This window comes from Apaloderma vittatum, unplaced genomic scaffold (genome assembly GCF_000703405.1).
Source record: "Apaloderma vittatum isolate BGI_N311 unplaced genomic scaffold, ASM70340v1 scaffold24571, whole genome shotgun sequence".
Classification (NCBI taxonomy): domain Eukaryota; kingdom Metazoa; phylum Chordata; class Aves; order Trogoniformes; family Trogonidae; genus Apaloderma; species Apaloderma vittatum.
Window position 1 is genome coordinate 52,929 of NW_009701254.1, and position 14,375 is coordinate 67,303.

The 14,375-nt window shown below is 41.0% G+C and overlaps 1 protein-coding gene across 1 annotated transcript in view; it reads left to right on the top strand.

The window, feature by feature from the left end:
• Nucleotides 1–1,907: 1,907 nt before the first annotated feature.
• Nucleotides 1,908–14,375, top strand: part of OSTN (osteocrin) — a 14,311-nt gene continuing 1,843 nt past the window's right edge. The window contains exons 1-3 of the mRNA XM_009879093.1: nucleotides 1,908–1,945; nucleotides 9,338–9,436; nucleotides 12,107–12,324. Of these exons, the coding sequence (XP_009877395.1) occupies nucleotides 9,338–9,436; nucleotides 12,107–12,324 (317 nt within the window). The 5' untranslated portion in view covers nucleotides 1,908–1,945. The remainder of the gene's footprint in view (nucleotides 1,946–9,337; nucleotides 9,437–12,106; nucleotides 12,325–14,375) is intronic.

Genomic DNA, 14,375 nt, shown 5'->3' on the forward strand with positions numbered 1-14,375 from the left:
TGAAATACTGAAGTGCCTCTGGTACCAACATGCAGTTGTCTGTTGTCAGCTTCCTCACAGGGGCACAGCCCAGTTCTACTACCAGTCTCATCAGCCCCAAATGTAGTGACAGAATAGAGCCCTACAGACATCCTGCTTAAAGAGTTTGAGATAGGGCTTGTAAAAACTTGAGACGAGTAAATGCCTGTGAGCATTTCCAACAGAATAAAAGAAGACAGAAACTGAGTGCCTAAACTGCAGTAGCTGGTCATCAATACCTCACAGTTGTATGTAGCAAAGGTACCTCATAAATCTAATAATAACTTGTGGGTTTGATCATGGTTATCTTTTTTCCTCTGAGATCCTGCTCATGCTTTATACACATCAGCCAAGTGCTGCTGTGTCCTTGGATTTCCAGTGACAGGCCACCATCTAAATGCAGGTAGCGCTATAGAACAGAGCACAGCTGAGTTCTCTGCCAGTGGCAGCGGTTTTGGCTGTGTTCCAGCAGTCCGGCATTGTTTGGCTCTGCCCTTCTGATTCTGCTGCTGCTGTAGTGTCCAGAGAGCCCGCCTGGACCCTTGCAGCTGCCATCACTGTTCTGTTACGCCCTGCACTGGAAAACAGTCCCAGCCTGCCTGCTCCAGCCTGGGGGCTCAGGTGGCTCACATGTATTTCTGCAGCACTCCACAGGCCATGCTCCCACATCTGCCTGCATTAGGAGATGCTGTCGGAAGACTTGCTTTGCCTCTCCTCCTTCTCTGGGGCTGTGCATTTGTGTTGCGCTCATGATCAAAACCCGTGTCTCATTCTTCATTGACTTTTTTTTCCTTTCTCTCTGATACCTCAGTCAAGGGGTATGACAAAAGCATGTTTGGCAATGAACTCCTGATTTGGCACTATATGTCAGCTCTGCAAAATTCTGCGGCCATCTTCATCAAGGAAATGAGCTGTTACAATACGATTAAACTCTTGTCTTTCTCTAATCATCAAGACAGATGATGAAATCAAAGCTTTTGCTCCCTGGCTGGCAAATTTTTTCCACCTATTTGCAAAGCTACATTTGAAATTTCCTTTTACTGTCCATTGCTTGTAGGAAGAGGTTTTGGCAAGTCTGAGTAAAAACTGTTTTCAAAGTACCGTGCTAGCTGTTTAGAGAATAAAGTCACTATGAATTGACTGTTAAGGAGTGTGCACAGGTTGGAATTAAAACCAAAGAATGATCTACAATTGCTGTGGGAATCAATTAAAAACTGAGATTTTAAAAAAAGGGCACAAAAGAAAAGATGGCCTTACTCTCTTGAGGCAGACAGGGAAAGAAATAGGTCCTCTGGTACAGACAAGAGAAGACAGGCAGCTTCATAGTTCACACTTTCCAACTGTTTCAGTAACTGAAATGAAGTGTCTGTCTTGGGACTTGCTATACAAATCATACTCCTTTTCTAATGCTGGTCTTACATTAGTGTTGATCTACTAAAACTCACTCATTAATTTCTTCCTGAAGTAAATGCTGTCCTTCTAAAGTTATTCCTGTTGTCTTTGTCTCTAAGAAATAAGTTTTTTAAAAATAATAAAATCAGGACATCAGGTTTCTGTATTGCAGTTTGCAAAAGTAAGAGGTTAGAAGAATGATGAAAATCTTTCCATGTCTGCCTGAATCTTGAAAGAAAAAATCAACAACAAAAACCTAGACACTTCATTATAACCTAATCATCTTAATCAGAGCAATAAATATAAAAAATGTGAGGCAACTATGTGTGTGAGTGCAGGACAGAGAAAGGTTTAGGGCAAGGATCAGTGGAAAATCTTTAGAAATGATGTAAGAGAAAGCAAAGGCAGGGATTGGAGTTTGTAGCCTACAGCAGAGACTATAAAAACTCTGAAAGAAAGCTGAACATTAGGGATAAGTTAGGGGGAAGAACATAGCAGGACCATTAAGGTTGGGATTGCTTGTATCCAATGCAAGGTAAGAAGAGTGAGGACAGAGACGGGTTGGGGATGTTTTGTGACTTCTGCTCTGTTTACAGAAGCTTTCTTCCTTTCTGTGCTTGCTTCCTTTCATTTTTTTTCAAGTTTTTTTGTATTAACAGGCATGCACAAGGTATACACATGCCCATGTCTGACGGGAAAAGCACAGCTTCTTTTTCCACTTTGAGATTAAGATAATAAGATGCCTATCACCTAGTATTTTTTCTTCTAAAACTAAACTAATAATATTTTGTGGCAACTTATTTCCTTCAGTTAATCAGCCAATATTTAAACAAGATGTGTCAGTGCGTTTTACAACAGTGACTAGTTACTTTCATGCTTTTGCAGTGCTTTACAGTAAACTGCTGTCTGTTTATATTGTCATGGATTTTCCTCTGTGTATGTTATTGTCAAATGCACATTGCTAATTAAAATAAGCTGAAGAGCTATGACAGAGTAGTTCTTTTGCATTACTAAATACCATATGAGGTAGACAAGTTTGTTGCATGTAATATATTTTAAAACAAGAGATGATTTAGAGAAAGTCTTTAATTTATGCATTTGCCAAGGGGTTTTATTATATCCCATGTTAGATAAATGTTGATCCAGATTCTGCCACATTCCTGCAATAACGGAATAACCCTGCAAAAACATTCCTACACTAACTGAGTAATTATCATTATCCAGTGATCTGACCACTTCAGCTTTGTACCACTGTAAGTGAAGGCAGACTCTGATTCACTGATAATCATTGCAAGTTCTCCAACCTGAGTTCAGCTATTTCACTGTTCCTTTTTGCCTTCCAGATTGGAGTTGTACAAGTAAATACATGTGAATAACCTTTGGTTTGGATGTCCAGAGGGTACAGTACAGTTCATAATCCACTAATTTTTGAAGCACGACCACACGGTGCCTCTAGCTTTCCTTACTTGGCTTTTCAGTGTGGAGTGACTGTCCTCTCACGAGGAGAGCAGAGCTCGGGGACATTTCATGTCCCTGCCCACTGATGCACACAGGAAGCCTGGGGCAAATTATTACTCATCATTATTATCACTGCTCACCTGTATTCAAAAATGCATCTCAACCTCCTTCTTTTGTAAAATACTTGGAATGTCATCAGGAATAACAGGAGAATAAACAAACAGGAAAAAAACCAAACCAAGTGAACCTCTGGTGTAAATGATGGGAAAACTGCAAAACATATCTGGCTGGATCAAGTGTTCTTCAGTATTTATAAATACCTGTCACACTGATTTCAGCAAGTTAGGGCTTCATTTTCACTCTTTGAATGAAGGACAAGTGTACCTCTCTGGGCTTCTTAAGGAATACATTAAAAAAATTGAAGCATACGACAGTTGTAAGAGATCTTGACTGACCCTGACAAAGATTGCACGTGGCTGCAGCTTTCCTTTTCTTCTTAGGCAACCCAGAGAAACAGATCGCTCTCTAATTTCCATTTGCAATGCATCTTCACCGAGACTTGTCAAGTAACATCACTGATCAGAACATTTCAGTGTTAATCCAGTAAATCAGCATCAGTGTTTGAGTCTTGTTAAGCAATTCCAATGCCATTCCTGTCTCTTAAGAGCTTATCTTGAAGACCTATCTTGAAGGATATTTTCACTAGACTATAATGATCTATGATTTTTAATTGATAAGATGTTCTGCTAAAATACTCTTCATACCAGGTATGAAGAATATCCATTTATTACTCCAGTGTTGATAAGTGAGGAGATGTTTTTTCTAATATTAAAACCCACAATATATTTCTTGATTTTTATTGATAGAAGTGTTGCTTATTTTTACTTTAAATGCTGAAGGTGGCACTCTAACAATGACTGTTATAGTTCTCATATTAGAACAAGTTAGCATGGTCAGTCAGTACGTACATAAATAGTGTTGGGTTGAGAGTTAGTTGGCAGTGAAGAATAGTCTAATAAGGTTTTGTTTTCCATTGTGCATACCAGAAATACTGCAGCTCATTTAATTATCTTCCTTAGAAAAGGTACAAGTAGGTGCTTCCTATTAAGAGATACTTTCTTACACTTCATAGCATCCATTTTCTTTAATAGTCCCTAAGATTTATCACTTCTGTTTGTGTCTTCTGCTTCATGGTCTCCTACTTTCATGGTATTGAGGTGAGGTTGGGGTTTTTAATTTCTAAAGTTTGTTGCTAAAACAGGATTTATTGCACAGTGTAGTCAGTTTTGCAAGATGTCCAACCTGTCTCCCTCCTGCCCATTCTAAGGAAAGGTGTCCTCATTTGTTCTGCGTGGCCATTTGGTTTCATGCTCTTTATTCAAATGAAGAGACGAGGACCATGAGGGACTCATCTTCCACGAGTGTTTGTCCACCTTTGTCAGTTAATGTTCTCCTGATTCAAGCTTGTGTCTGTGACGCAAATGTACCCCAGCAAGGCTGTGTTCTTACATACACTTTCCAACATCCCCATGGGTATTAGAGGGCCACATTTTCAGCTTTTCTTCGTCTGAACTGTGTGATTCGTTTGCTGCTCCCACAAACCGTCAGTGCAGAGTCTAGTCAAGCCCTGCAGGTACTGAGCCATCTCCGAATGTTTTTTCTGAGTACAGATAGTAGGAACAGTTGTATACTTGAGCATCCTGTGACTGCATCTCCCAAAAGCTCAGCTATCAGTAGCCAAGTCAGCATTTACAATAGATACTTCAGTAAAACACAGGCAAAGATTACTATCGTGGTGACAGGAAAATGTGGAAATCATATTGTTACAGTAACTGCACTTATTGAAATAAAGATTTGAAAAGTAATGACTGATCTCAAATGTCTTCTGGAGAAACTTTTAAGGAACCTCATTTTCAGAAAGTGGAATGTCCTTGGTTTTGAAATACTGTCTGACAAAATGTTTCATTTGGGACACAGAAATATTGGGGCATTATCTAAAAATCAGTAGTTGTACACCTCCTGCCTAAGTTCATGAATTTTAAGTTCTCTCTGGTTACATCAGATGAAACATACTTGCATCTGTTTATCTACATAGGTGGGAAATTGAAAATAGAGGGAAATTTACATTGTAGAAATTAACAGTGACTGTATCGTATATCTAATAAAATATATGGCATTGTTTAAAAATCTACAACTACTCCAGGAAACATGAAGTGCCTTACACTGCTTACATTGTCTTTTGCCACAAATCCCTTGCTTCAATGTCTTGCTTCAGTGTCTTTTTAGAAAGCAGTATACAAGAAGTGTCCCATATCTCATCTGTGGGATGAGAACAAACTCACAATTCTAATGGATTTTTGGACTCTGCTGGTTTTTTTTCTGAGGGTGGGATTTGTTTATGAGTTTTCTTCCTTTTCTGTGATATTTACAAGACTAGAAAATTATCTTTTAGGTATACACGGTCCCTTAGGAGTTTCTGAAATCACTAGGACTGCTGGTATGGGCATATATTTGGCTTTGTGGCAATGAATATGCTCAGCTTATCCAGCCTACAACTTCTAAAAGTAGAGAAAAATTGTTTCAGCAGGCTTACTTTCAGCACTGCACACAAGCCATTTATGAGTCGTTCTTTTGCTAAGATACTCATCCATTGTAATTTTTTTGGCTGAAGTAGATTGCTATCAGGTGTCCAATCCAAGGCTAGTGAGGCCAATGTTAGGATTCAATGGTGTGTTTAAGATAGGTAGCAGCAGTTAATATTCTATTTTGTGGCGCTGGAGCAGCAAAAAAGCACCTCAGGAACTGGCTTACAGCCACAGCTGTGATTTCCCCCAGCTGGCTGGAATCTGCATGGTGTGAGAGATCCTCATGGCTAGCAGGTGAGGGAGGCTCACCAGTACCATCCCAGTGCTCACAGAGCAGAAGAACTGGAGTCCTAATAAGCACTGCCAGGAGCTTTCCAGTGCCTAGGGGACAGTTATTCCCTGGCTCTGCATGAGGGCAGCCTGGGTGCACACAGCACAAGAAAGCTTTTAGACTTAGCCACGACATGCCCATAGTGAGGTTGTGGTTTGCAGGTGACCTCAGGCACATCCTGTGCTGGTGTTGCACCAACAAGCAGGGCACGGGCATCACTACATAGTTGCAGCCTCAGGGAAAGATTATAGTGCAAGGCGTGATGTCTTGCCTCGGTTCTCTTGCTAACAGGCCAGCAAGAAAAATAAAGCTCTTGTGATTTATGCTTGCGGGGTAATCTCCACAGTAATGTGAAATATGATAGTTCAAATGGGTAAGAACAATGACAGTTGTTACCATTTTTGACAGGCAATGGGTTTGGAGCTTGGTGATGAATTGCGTGCTGTCTGGGGTTTGTTCAGCCCACTTATCTTCAGGATGTCATTTTGTTTTTTTGTTTTCCTTTTTTTTCCTTTAAAAGAAAAACAGCTTTTAAGTCCTTTGGTTTGATGTTGGAGACTTAACAGTTTCTGCCTGGTGAAGAATTTGGCTTTCTTGTGATCTTTTCTTGGAAAATGGCTCTGCACAGATTCCTAAGAAAAAGTTTTGAATGTTTATCTTACTTTGATAAGGTAAAATAACGTTCTCTCTTTTATCTTTAATTTTGTTTTAATTGGACCTGAAACAAAGATACCTAATTATATGAGGAATTTTAGTTTTGACACATTTCAAACTAAATTATCACTAAAACATATAAATATGTCTGAATTTCAGGCTTGCAATTACATTTAGTGAAGGGTAAACCATATTTTACATCAGATAACGCTAGACCAGACCCTGAGATACCAAAGACATGGAATTATACCCCAATCCCTTGATTATCTTTGTGAAATTGGTAGTGAAGAGTTTTCCAGAAGAAGGATGAAAATTCAATACAAGCAGTAAGGGTGCATCTTGCAAAGGCCCATGTGGTTGCCAGAACTTTACTTTTCCTCCTTCAGTAATAAAAACTGTGAAGCCTCACTTTAGGTCTTTCTTGGAATGGGTCAAGGTAAAATGTGGTTGGGGTAAAGCAATAACCACTGAACAGCTGGGAAAGCCCATTTTGGCAGGAGGGCTTGGTTACCCAGTGGCCACAGATGAGCTGAAGGAGAAAAAGCAGCTACTGCTTTTAACAGCTAAAATCCTGTAACACGGTTGAAGGTAGAAAGCTCAGTCCCCAAAATGGCAGAAAATGGTGTGATTTTAATCATGTTCCCATAATCCTCATTGCACCCTTAGTTTTGCAAATGCTTTCCTAGAGCTGAACTGCTCCACTAGAACAACCCTGCTTCTTCCTTCTGCCTTGGTCCCATCACTGAGAAAATGAGCTCAACAGGATCTTGCTCAACTTATGTTCTGCTCCCTACTGAACCAGTGATATTGCTTCTTGCCAACTCATTTCCATGGGAACTAGAGCCAAGCTTTAAGTCCTTACAATTTCCTCTCCTTCTAACGTCGCTGGCGTGGAGTTCTGACCAGTTAATCAAATGTTTTTTGTGTTGCAGGTGCCTTAATGTTTATTTTGATTAGTGTAGCAGTTGCTATTTTTAGCATTTTGGTCTTTGGGTTGAATGAGTACCAGCACAGGACTTTAACCATAATAAACGTGTTTTTAACCTTGCCATTTATTTTTATGTCTGTGTATCCAAATAATCAGGATGTGGTTAGCTGTGAAGGTAGTAGACTACTACTTCAAATTTCAGTGCACACCCACATACAAAAATATACATTGTAGAAGGTTACAGCTTTAAAAACACTCAGACAGATCCTTGTCTGACTTTAATGGCTGTTGCTATCGGACTGACAGGCAGTGGTACCACCTGGCTTACTGCTTTGATTTTGTCCTTTGATTCCAGTAAACTAAGTCTGCTTCACCCCCATAGCATGATCTGCAGCTTTCTTCCTCACTATGCATCCCTCATGGACAATATTAAAGAAAAGATATTATAATGGTGTAACCAAATAACAGGACATGTAAAATGTACTGAAAAAGCCAAGCAAGAAACAGAATTTTGAGAAACAACACTACAAATGTTAAATCTTGTCTTTTAAAAACTGAACTCCAAAGACTTTTGTGGCTTTTCTCCATTGTAGTGTGAGGGTAAAGTACAAATCCAAATGTCTTTCTTTCTTACCATGTGTTTTCTGCCTGATCCAATGAGAAATGTTCTGTGCCAAGGATAAAACAACTATAGTAGATCATACAAATTATTTATGCATCCTTTCTGTTTCTGCTGTTGCCAAACAGGGAGTCGGTGAAGAATGGCAGAGTCAGGCTTGAACCGGGAGACACAGTAATCAGTAAATTAGCAGATACCTTTGGCACTAGAAGCTCCAGCCTAGTTCTCACATCAGCTGAATATTTTCACCTGGGTAAATTGGAGGCACATCGGGTTTTAAGAGCTAGAGTCAAACAAGGGTTTCAACAATGTAACCTAAATCCATGGCCAAAGACAAGCCCTGCAGCAAGCAGCTTCAGACCCTGAGCCTCCCAAAACTCGACCCTCCTGCATTATTTAAGGGCTCTGTAACATCTGCCATTCTGCAGCTGTGGCACATGGTCAGAACACCACTGTCTGAGCAGCGGATTCCCATGTAAGGTGCTCCCAGATGTGGGAGCTGGGTAACTTTATTCCAGTATCCCAAGAAGATCATGGAAGTTGTGGCCATCATTAACTCATGTTGAAGACGGGTGAAATATAGCTTTATTTTCAAAATGCTGGTGAAGAGACACTCGCTTTCTCTAACAGCTTTAAGCACCCCTGTGGTGCATGTGAGGAGGTTAAGGACAACCTGGATGGCTATGAGCCACAGTCTCCCTGCTTGCAAGTGAGTGTCTATTTCATCTGATTTAAACACAAGTTTGCATTCATCACTGCTGCCACTGCAAGGACTGGGCCATCGTGCAGAAAGAAATTAGAAGATTTGCAGGGCTGTAAAGGAGCAAAGAGGAGAAAGCCGATTCCCTGAAGGGGAAGAGCATTCAGTGGGCATTCTCTGGTCGCTGGGTTTTATTCAGTGACTCTAAGACAGAGCACAGTAACAACCATGGGAACAGAACCTCCTCTTGCTTTCACGTCTTTCCTACCTGAAAGGCAGCTGTAGAGAGGCAGGTGTTGGCCTCTTCTCCCTAGTGAATAGTGATAGGACAAGAGGGAACGGGCTCAAGATGCACCAGGGGAAGTTTAGATTGGATATTAGGAAAAGCTTCTTCACTGAGAGGAGGGTGAAGCATTAGAATGGGTTGTGAAAGTAAGTGGTGGAGTCACCATCCCTGGATGTGTTTAAAAAACGGTTGGATGTGGCCCTTCAGGAGATGGTTTAATGTTAGGGTGGTGTAGGGCTGTAGGTTGGACTTGATGATCTTAAAGGTCTTTTACAACCTTTATGATTCCATGTTTCTATGATTTGGGACCTGTGTTCCTCTGGGAACACAGCTGTGAAGTCATTAACAGATTGTTCTCCTTTGCAGATGCTGCAGTTCCAGCTTGTTATGGTGCATTTGGCCCTCATGATTACCCTGCTGCGGTGGCATTCAGGCTCCGTGCTCCTTGCTGAGGCAGCTCCGGAGGTAGGTGAATGTTTCTGGTGGTTGTCACATAACCCTGCTCTTCCTCAGGCTGCTCTTGCCTACACAGTGTGGATGACATGGCTCTCGGAGGACAGACAGAATGAAGCCTCACCCAGATTCACATAACCTCTCCTGAAACGCCATGGGATTTTCTGTGTGTTAAAGCATCGTCCAGGGACTTTGGATAGAGAAATTCCTGAAGAGGGGGAGGAGGTGATGGCAGGGGGAAGGCAAACAGTGAGAGAAAGGTTTCATTGTTAGAGAGAAATAATAGCATGAGAAGCGTGCAGCTTTCTGAAACCATAAGAAGATCACTGACTGAAGACCACCTGCACAAAAGTTACAAATTAAAGGAGATGGAATAGACCAGGAGAGGGAAGGAGCAAAGTAACTTGTCTAAGCAGTGGCTGAAATGGCAGAATTGTCTCCTGTTTCATCCAGGATGATATGCAGCGCTTGCACTTGAAAGTACTTGTACTTCATTCTCTTTTTTTTTTTTAATATCATGTTGACATAAGCCAGATTTGGCAGGAAAGTATTTATGTAAAAATTTCATGCCATAAAAAAAGTCAAGGATCTGAAAGTTTAATCAAAGTAGCACTGTTCGTCTGTAGTGTCCCTAAACAGGCTTTTAACATGAGCTTAGAAGTTAGATATGTGCTGAAAAATAGTGATGAATCCTTCCACCTATCTCTGTCCTCAGATAGGCATGCCTTGAATATACAAATGGCATTTGTTGTAGAAAATAGAGCTTGAGTGCTGCAGCAGCTGCAGCTCTGATGCCACAGAGACCTGGTGTCTCAATCAACGACAGATTTTTGTGAAAAGAATATAAGAATAGAACATTATCAGAGAATTTCTGATCCAGAGACTGGATGAGGGCAAGTTTTAACTGCTGATGGGCCTGAATTTGTCTTTGAAACTGTTTAAAATCTTTGTATCTGTGAGGTCCTTTGGGAATGCATTCCACTTCATAGATGTGCTAGGTTTAAAACGTAGCTCCTTATATTTTATTTTAAATCCACCATCTGTTGACTTGACTGGATGTGTTGAGTAGCTCTTTTTTCTTGAGGGAAAAAAATTACAAGTCCTTATTCACTTCTTTTCTGTAAATGAGTTTATAAATCCTCCACTGTACCCCTCATACCCCACACACCTCTGCTTATCTGTGAAGTTGCACTTTGTTCAGTGATTCACAATAGGAGAACTACTGTCTGCTTCTGATTATCATTTCAGCTGTCTCTATACTTCTTAGAATCGTATTACGTCCTTTTTAAGACAAAGTAAGAGGGACTTCTCAAAGTACTCAAGAGCAGAGGCTATTTTTAACCTTCTAGTTTCAAGCATTATTGCAGATATTTGTCCCCACTAATGAGAGCAAGAGTTCAATCTTTTATAGGCATAATTTTGCTGTAAACCTCTTTGAAAGTTTTATAACGCTGAAAGGGAAGAGACAGGATTGCTCAGTGCATTTGAGGCTTATAAAAAGTAAAGTCAGAAGACAATGTGAGATCCTTTACAGAACTATTGATAGTGCTACATCATTTTTGTGATTATTGTGGTCATGTGCTCCTCTTTACATAAAGATCACAGATCTATACACTCCATCACCGATTATGCCACCCATCAGTAGTGGGAAGAGTCACCATCAACAGCTGTGGCATGGACCACAGTAGTGAGAATCATGGTGCATCATGCGTGTGGTGGCTTCCTTTACATTTGTACTAAACTCGCTGTATATGAATAAGAAGGACAATGGTGTGCTTCTAAAGATAGAGGAAAACCTGCTTCAAGACATTTAACAAAAGTTTTGGTTAGAAATTTTTATCTAATTCTGTGGAGATCAAGTGGAGCAAGAAGGCAAATGTTTTATCTGAAGAGAGAATGATTTAGCATCTGCTTTCATAGACTAGCTGCTCCCCTATATTTTTCTATCATTTGCAAAGCAACCATTTCACTTTGTTTAATTTCTCTTTTGATACTCTCCAATATTCTCATCTATTCTGGATAGCAAAGTAGAGTTTGGTTTTGAAAAGGGTGTTAAGTCTCGTGTCATAACTGAGGTTGAATATGCTGTGTTGATTCAACATACTGTTCTTTCTTCCTCTCCATGTAGTGTTACTGCATAAATTCTTTGAATGTCAGTGCTGAGCAAGTTTATCTTGGGATACTTTTTGCATAACAATTAATTCGTCAGCTTTGGATAGAAAATTCTGCATAAGTTTTTGTTACTATTTATAAGCAGTCATTTAAAAAATGAAAATCACTTTCCTGAAAAATACCAGGATGGATATTGGAGTCTGGTAGTGGTGACTGCATTTATAAAAGGATTAAATTACTCAACTCATGCTATAAGTGATACTAATCACATTGCTGAGATAGGGAGAGTGGGCTGACCTACTAAAACAGGCTTTGTGAAGTAATAAATTTTTATAATTCTTGCAATAATAAAAAAGGCAAGTTCAATTCTACCAAGAAAATCCCAGCCTTTTATGGCAAACTACTGTGGGTGGAAAACGGCCACATTTCACAGAAGGAACTGTTTTAGAACATTGTCCCAGGTTCAGTATCATAATGATTATATCTGTATAGGACTGCTGCTGTGACACTGGTTGAAATGGTTTTTCTGAAACTCGAGCAGCAAGCAAATGTCCCTGCTTTTTTTTGCAGCCTTTGGAGCCTTCTGCTGCTCTGGGCATGGGAGCACATCCCGCTGCCAGTGAAGAGAAGTCGGCCACCAACCTGGCAGCCAAAGTGTTCCTTCTTGATGAGCTGGTGTCTCTGGAGAATGAGGTGACCGAGACCAAGAAGAAAAGAAGTTTCTCAGGATTTGGCTCCCCGATTGACAGAATTTCTTCGACCTCTGTGAATGCTAAAAGCAAACAGAGGTAAATTCTTAGATGCTCCTGCCCGTGATAAAGTTGGAAGAAGGCTGTTGGTAGATGTCCTTGATACGTGGTGGCCTCGCTTTAGGTGCGAACAAATGTACTAGTCAGTTGTGAGGTGCCTCTGATCAGGGTGCCAGAATCTTTTCAGAAACCATTCTGGTTGCATGGTGTGTAATACTCCAGCTGTGATGAATAATACATGCACCAGTTCATTCATCCCTGCAGTGCCATACAGCTAACAAAGAACATTCAAGCATACGGATTATTTTTAGTACACTTCTTTCCACCGATGTGAACTAACGTTCATTTTTAAACTGCCTTTTTGATAATGAGATTATTTAAAGCAAAAATATGCCTGAGGTTCAATAGCAGAGGGGCAGGGCTGGGTGATCCTGAGGCTGGAGTGAAAGGAAGGTTTGGTGGTGTGTGCATCTTGAAAAGGGGTAGGCAGTGGAATTAGCTTCAAGACTTCCATCAGCTTATGATAAGCCAAGGTTTAATAATGCAGCAGTACCTTCACAGTACACATTTGAAGATAAGCATATTTATAACAAGCAATGATGCTTGATTTGGCTGGGGAGAGACAGTGAGTTTGGGGCAAAGCTCAAGGGGCTCTTCACAATATCTGAAAGAACTTAACTGCCTTCTTCCTTCTTCTGGTAACTGTCTTCTTTTGGATGGAGTCCTCAGTGCCACAAAGTATTTAATAACATGCTTAAAGCTTAATCTGGAAGTGGAAAATATTCACAAGAGCCAGTCAACATTACAAGTATTTTTTTCAAACAGAGTTTTGCAATATTTTCTTGTTGTTTTTCCATTTATTCACCCAGTCTGCTACTAGGACTTTCTGACTGCAGCCAAAAGTGATAAAATATGAAATTCTTAAAACCTGGAGTAGAACCATTCAGCCTATCTCTTCAAGAGATCAAAATCAGCTCATTCCTTCTTTGCTTTTTAGCATGTTTTTCCTTTCCAGGGGAAGAAATGCAAAGTCATTTTTGAAGCTGCAGTGGGTTTTTTGCAAAAGTGCATGGTGTTCCCAATTTGTCTCAGGCACTTTGGGTGCCAGTATTGTTTTATTCTGTGTGCCGTGCAAGGGGAGAAAAAAAAGCAAACACAAAAAAAAGGGAAATTAGGGTGAAACTTGTCCAAATTTTCTAACAGCTTGTCTCTAAATAATGAGCTCATGCAAATGAGTGACACACAAAATTTCTCCTTTACCAGCATCATCAGGACGGTTTGCAGTTTTGCACTGATTTTATCGCTTTGGAGGATCTGATTAGCTTTGAAGTTTGGGATTAACTCGTTTATTAGAACCATCTGAGCTGCCTTGATCGGTGTGTTGATAGTCAGATACTAGCATGAGCATGGACTGCAGATCAGCTGAGTGCTGTGAAGCAGTAGTAAGGCTGCACCTCTAGGTGGAAACAAGCAGGGGCTGCTGTACTTACAGAAGTAAAACAGGACTGAGAGCGCCGTCACCGTCACATCTAGTGCACACAGTAGATAACAGCCCATTCCTGTACCAGTTGAGGTGGTTACCTTTAGAGACCAGATAATGACATCTGAGGTATAAAAGCTGTTAAATAGATTCAGCCCCCTGACTTAATACAGCGTGGGTAGTGCCTGGCAGCGCAACAGAAACTTTGGATGAGAGCAGATCAAACGTTAAGTCCACTTAACAGATTGCTGTGGCACCTGGCAGTTACAGGAGGGCGCAGATCCTGATCTACCTCAGCAACATCCCTTTATAGAGCTTTGGAAGCGTGGGAAGAGCACGCAGGAAGAGTGAGTCGGGAGCGGCGGCAGTTGCTGCTGTGGCTCGGGTCGGCCGCCAGAGGGGAAGCGTGACGGCGTTACACCTCATGGTGCACAACGGCCCCCACAATCCAACCTGGGAAGTTAATTCCCTCTTTCAGCAAGTCAGGCTCTGTATGACTCCAGCAGCGCAAGTCTCTCCCAGCGCCCCCTCCGCAACCCGCCCCTTATGCTGGGGGACAAGAGTGCCGCCCTTGAGGCGACAGGCTGAGGGCTAGCCCTCGGCTTGCTTT